General features: G+C 46.9%; 1 protein-coding gene across 1 annotated transcript in view; it reads left to right on the top strand.

Moving 5' to 3' along the window:
- LOC122558709 (BTB/POZ domain-containing protein KCTD15-like) overlaps window positions 1–6,218 on the top strand; it is a 64,796-nt gene extending 58,578 nt beyond the window's left edge. Inside the window, exon 6 of the mRNA XM_043707502.1 lies at window positions 5,055–6,218. Within this exon, the coding sequence (XP_043563437.1) occupies window positions 5,055–5,230 (176 nt within the window). The 3' untranslated portion in view covers window positions 5,231–6,218. The remainder of the gene's footprint in view (window positions 1–5,054) is intronic.
- Window positions 6,219–6,453: the final 235 nt, after the last annotated feature.

Below are 6,453 nucleotides of genomic sequence, written 5' to 3' on the forward strand. Positions count from 1 at the left end.
ATGCTTGATGGTGTGCAAAATACCAACAGGTCACCACACTGTAATAAAGTACGCTGAGACCCGAGGCAGAGAGGGTGCGAGATTAAATATTAAGTAACGATGAGGGAACTTTACTATTTCTAACCCTGTGCTGCACCCAGCGTCTTTCATTGGTAACAATGTAGAGGAAGCTTTACTTTTGTTGAAAATTATAGAGGGAGCTTTATTCTGTACCTAACCCTGTGTTGTCCCTGTCTTGGGAGTGTTTCGTGGGTGACAGTGTAGAGGGAGCTTAACTCTGTATCTAACCCCGTGCTGTGTTGTACAAACTAACAAGACAGAAGCTGGGGTGAGACTCTGGTCACAAGGACCATGTCCTGCACTGTCACAGAAACATGACAGTGCAGGATGAAGCCATTCAGCCCATTGAGTCTGCACTGACCCTCCAAAGAGCATTCTCCCCCCTCCCTGTAAGTCCCAATGGCAATCCATCTAACCCGGAGGAAACCCACGCAGTCACGGGGAGAATATGCAAAGTCCACACAGACAGTCGCCCGAGGCTGGCATCAAACCTGGGACCCTGGTGTTGTGAGACAGCAGTGCTAACCACTAAGCCACCAGTCATGAGAGTAACGGCTGCCTCCCATTCTCCCAGACATTCCCAGTCCAGCCACTAGCTGATTTTGGAAATCACCAGGCGACAGTCAGGGAGCTGTGCTGTTACCAGCAGCTTGTTCCTGCAGACCACTCTAACCTGAAACCTGATCCGAGTTGCGTATAACTTGTGTCCTGACTTCTGTAACCGCTCTCCTTGAACTGTCTCTCCACAATGTTCAAATCACATCTGGTCATTATGTTAGGGACCTCTGCCAAATCTCCAGGAAGGCCATGTCAACTTAGAAAGGAGCCAGTTGTACCTTGCCACTGGTTAACTCCATATAGCACCTAACACCGTGCTGCTGTTCATCTCTCTGCCTGTGAAATTCTATGAGATGGTGAATCAATTGGAGAACACATCAGTTCTTCTGAGCATTACACGCAGCGTTAGTTTAGTGTTTTTTGAGCTGTGCTGTCTGTTACTGCCCTGCGTCTCGGAGTTTGGTGTTTAGTCGCAGATTCAGGCTAGCAGTGAGAGGAGCTGGAGGATGTTACCTCCTCTCTCTCACTCTTAATACGACTCTTTGGACACAGTTATGTGGTCTCATTAAATCTGGCTTGATCTCCATTTACTCCTCAAACAGCATTGTAACAAGGTGTCAGATTTTCTCTCATGCTTTTGACTTTAATTGATTATAATAATTTTCTGCTTCACATTTAGCACATTCCAGGTCCTTTTACCATTTAGTTCAGTTCCAGGCTGTAGTCTGATCTGACTGTAGAGTGGCCTGTACCAACATATAGTATCTGTTCTATTTGTATCCTATACATTGGTTTCCCTACAGGTTACTCAATGTTGTTGAATACAGAATGCCATTTCAGCTCCTGAGAGCTCTGCTGAGAAAGTAACTTTGTCCCTCTCCTGTTGTTCTGCAAATTGCCCCTTTTTCACAGAGGGTTCTGGGTAATCCAAGATGGAGGACAGGAAAATGTTCTGGCTGTAACAGCTGCTCCTTTTTTGAGGTACTTTAGGTGTTGGAGGTGATTTCCTCGAATTCCAGGAGCAGCAATTACTGTTTTATATGCTGTTGCATTGTTTTGGAACTTTGGGGAAAAAAGAAGTCAAAACAACAGCAGTTTTAAAAGGGAGAAGAGCAGACAAAGGAAGCAGATGGTGAGGTCAGTGCAAGAGAGAGAGAGAGAGAACCTGCACAGTTACCGCCTTTGCTGTTTGAGGCATATGGATGGGTATATGAATAGGAAGGGTTTGGAGGGAAATGGGTCGGGTGCTGGCAGGTGGGACTAGATTGGGTTGGGATATCTGGTCAGCATGGACAGGTTGGACCGAAGGGTCTGTTTCCATGTTGTACATCTCTATGACTCTAGGCCCACAGTGACCCTCCGAAGAGCATCTCACAAGGGTTCACTGGGATGATCCCCGGTCTGGACAGATTGTCTTCCAAATAAAGGCTAAACAGGTTCAGACTCGACTCGACTCACTGGAGTTTAGAAGAATGACAAGTCCCCAGGGCTGGATGGGATTTATCCTCGGATTCTCTGGGAAGCCAGGGAGGAGATTGCAGAGCCTTTGGCTTTGATCTTTATGTCATCACTGTCGACCGGAATGGTGCCAGAAGACCAGTGAGCCTTACTTCGGTTGTGGATAAAGTGTTGGAAAGGGTTATAAGAGATAGGATCTATAATCATTTAGAGAGGAATAAGTTGATTAGCGATAGGTAAACACGGTTTTGTGAAGGTTAGGTCGTGCCTCACAAACCTTATTGAGTTCTTTGAGATGGTGACCAAACAGGTGGATGAGGGTAAAGTGGTTGATGTGGTGTATGTGGATTTCAGTAAGGTGTTCGATAAGGTTCCCCACGATAGGCTATTGCACAAAATACAGAGTTTCAGGGTTGAAGGTGATTTAGCTGTTTGGATCAGAAATTGGCAAGCTGAAAGAAGACAGAGGGTGGTGATGATGGGAAATATTCATCCTGGAGTTCAGTGACCAGTGCTGTGCCACAAGAACTGTTTTTGGTCCACTATTGTTTGTCATTTTATAAGTGATCTGGATAAGGGCGTAGAAGGATGGATTAGTAAATTTGCAGATGATACTAAGGTCGGTGGAGTTGTGGATAGTGATGAAGAGTGTTGTAGGTTACAGAAAGACATAGATAAGCTGCAGAGCTGGGCCAAGAAGTGGCAAATGGAGTTAAACCTGGAAAAGTGTGAGGTGAATCACTTTGGAAGGAGTAACAGGAATGCAGAGTAATGGGCTAATGGTAAGATTCTTGGTAGTGTAGATGAGCAGAGAGATCACTGTGTCCATGTACACAGATCCCTGAAAGTTGCCACCCAGGTTGATAGGGTTGTTAAGAAGGCATATGGTGTGATGGTGTTTATTGGTAGGGGGATTGAGTTTTGGAACCACGAGATCATGCTTCAGCTGTACAAAACTCTGGTGTGGCCGCATGCAGTTCTGGTCACCGCATTATTGGAAGGATGTGGGAGCTTTGGAAAGGGTTCAGAGGAGATTTACTAGGACATTGCCTGGTGTGGAGGGAAGGTCTTATGAGGAAAGGCTGAGGGACTTGGGGCTGTTTGCGTTGGAGAAGGTTGAGAGGTGACTTAATAGAGACATGTCAGATAATCAGAGGGTTAGATAGGGTGGACAGGGAGAGCCTTTAACCTAGAATGGTGATGGCTAGCACGAGGGGGCATAGCTTTAAATTGAGGGGTGATAGATATAAGTCAGATGTCAGGGGTAGTTTCTTTACTCAGAGTAGTACGGGTGTGGAAGGCACTGCCTGCAACAGTAGTAGACTCACCAACTTTAAGGGCATTTAAGTGGTCATTGGATAAACATATAGATGTAAATGGAATAGTGTAAGTTACAGATTGGTTCCACAGTTCTGTACAACATCAAGGGCCGAAGGGTGTGTACTGATGAAGGGCTTTTGCCCGAAACGTCGATTTTCCTGCTCCTCGGATGCTGCCTGACCTGCTGTGCTTTTCCAGCTCCACTCTGATCTAAACCTTGGTTTCCAGCACCTGCGGTCCTCACTTCTGTCCTGCCTGTGCTGTAATGTTTGATGTTCTATGACCTCATTGAAACATACTGTATTCTTAAGGGGCTTGACAGGGTCAACGCTGAGAGAATGTTTCCCTTCATTGGAGAGCGTGGGGCCAGAGGGCAGAATCTCAGAATAAAGGGGCACTGATTTCACATTGAGATGAGGAGGAATTTTTTTCTCTGAGTTATGAGCCTTTGGAACGCCTTGTCACAGAGAGCTGTGGGGGCAGGGTCCTTGTGCATGTTTAAGGCTGATGTAGATTCTTGATCAGTCGGGGAATCAAGGGCAGGAAAGTGATATGAGGAATGCCGGAACAGCCATGATCCTGTTGAATAGTGGAGCAGACTCGACGGGTCGAATGGCCTGCTCCTGTTCCTATTTCTTATGAGCTTACATCTTTCTTAAAATGTAATGTCTAGAATTAAGAACATTACTCTGAAGCTTAGCTGGTGTTTTATAAAGACTTAGTCTAACTTCTTTCCTTTGACATTGGATTATATGGGGTATACAGCACAGGAAGAGGCCATTCAACCCAACCAGTTCCTGCTAGGGTCAAGGCTCCTTCCATCTTTCCTCATGCTAATCTACCATAAACACCTTCTCTTGTCTTCTCCCTTATTGGCCTATCTAGCTTCCCCATTAATATATCCATATGACCACTTACTCTCCATGAGACCCTCCTTCCCAGCAGATTCTGGGAAAGGCATTTTTCCCAAACTCCCCATTGGATTTTTACTCACTCTCTTGTGGCGATGATTTTTGGTTTTGTTCTCTTTGAGTCCACTCTGTCCAAATTCAAGACAGAAGTGACCCATTATATACCAGCGACAGAGACCTCGACATTCCTGGTGGTCTTTCTGTAAATCTCTGTACCCTGACCCAGGACCCCACCTGACCTGTCAGGTGTCCACTCCCTGTGTTGGAGAAGTCTGACCCACATGAGGTTTATAGATCTCTCCAGATGTGTTGTCACAGACAACCCAATGGCTTTCCTGCCACCAGATCACCGTGACTCTTTAGTTTTTGTTTTTAAGCTCCTAACCACCACCAGGAAATCACCCTGGGGCCAATCAGATATTTACATGCAGAGTCTAAGGGCACTGCAAACCATCGGGGGGGGGGGGGGTGAGGGGGAGATGGGGACGTGGGTAGGGCTGAATCAAAATGGAGTTCAAGGGGGAAATACAGCAGTGCCCATATGTTAGAGACCAGTTTAATATAAACTCTTATTTTCTAACCTGTCCGTCCAGGAGTGAGGGTGAGTGGTTTTGCTTTATCATTGCCTTGTTAACTTGTGAAAGCTCGAGCAAATTGGTGCTCTCTCTCATTGCTTTCACGAGCTCTTTCAGTGAACCCGAGTGGGCCAGTGGACTTGTGTTTTTTATTTGCTGTCTGATTCCTGATTGTTTGTTCTGCTGCAGGTTCTGGAGCGATTGTTACACAAGGGATTTCGGGTGGTTGCATCCTGTGGTGGTGGTGTGGATTCCTCACAATTCAGTGAATATGTCTTATACCGACAAGAAAAACAGCTACAGCTCACCCCGACACCAATCCGAATAAAACAAGAGCCCCTTGATTAACAGGAGGGTAATCCCATCACCCCTCCCTTTCGAAGCTTTTATTCTTTGTTTTTCTTTCTCTCTCTTTCTCCCCCCACTCCCTTTCCCTGACCCCCTCGTCTCCTGATCTGAATTTAGTTGTTGGACCCCAGGAAGAGCATCTGTGATAGAGACATGTCCTTTGACCAGGATATTTCTCCAATGATTGGATTAGCTGCATTTCCATCGGAATTGGGTACACAATCCTAACTCCTCCAAAGAGACTCTTCCAAATGGTTTCGAGGCTGACGACGGTTGACTGGGGGAGAGAGAAGCAGCTGCCAATTGGGCCATTGGTAATTTTGGGCACATTAGTAGAAATACTATCCTTCATGTGGGGGAAGACTGGGAGAGAGAGGGAGAGAGAGAGGGAGGCATTGGTGCTGTGATAATCCAAAACCAGCACCAACACAACTTCATCTCCATTGGGTTCTTTTGACTTGTCCTGTCCTTCAGCTCAGGATTTGGAGAGTGCCCCCCAAACAGGGAGCCAAGACCCTCTTCCCCATTTCCCCCCCCCCCCTCCCCCAGACACAGTCAGTGCTGGGACACTCACTCCTATAAATTAGGAATTTCTCTGATATTGGGTGACACTTCAACGATGACTTCCTGTGGGGGAGTTCATGAAGCAGCTGACAGCAGTGACAGTGAGTGAGTTGACTGGGACAGTGCAGAACATCATGCACTGCACTTCACTTCAGCACATCATTCGCACGCCCCCCCCCCCCCCCCATTTAAAGGAAGCTGTCTTTTCCTATCAGCGCCCGCGTCCCGTGAAAAATCTCTTTGCCCCCAGTTCCAGTCCAGGAGCAGGAAGCTCACATTGAAATGCAGCGTACTCACATTGGAAGCAGACACAGTTGATTTTTTTTAATTATAAATAAACTAAGATGTTTACCTGCAACTTGTCAATAACTTTTGGATTAATAAATGTTTCAGACTTTCAGAGAGCAATCAACAAAGTTCATTCTGACTCAGTGAGTCCACACCCTTCCCTGCCTCACTACATCATGGGACATGTGTCAGAGGGTCAGTGCTGAGGGAGTGGGCACTGTCAGAGGGTCAGCGCTGAGGGAGCGCCGCACTGTCGGAGGGTCAGCGCCGAGGGAGTGCCGCACTGTCAGAGGGTCAGTCCTGAGGGAGCACTGCACTGACGGAGGGTCAGTGCTGAGGGAGTGCCGCACTGTCGGAGGGTCAGCGCCGAG

The sequence above is a fragment of the Chiloscyllium plagiosum genome, chromosome 17, assembly GCF_004010195.1.
Source record: "Chiloscyllium plagiosum isolate BGI_BamShark_2017 chromosome 17, ASM401019v2, whole genome shotgun sequence".
Taxonomy (NCBI): Eukaryota; Metazoa; Chordata; class Chondrichthyes; order Orectolobiformes; family Hemiscylliidae; genus Chiloscyllium; species Chiloscyllium plagiosum.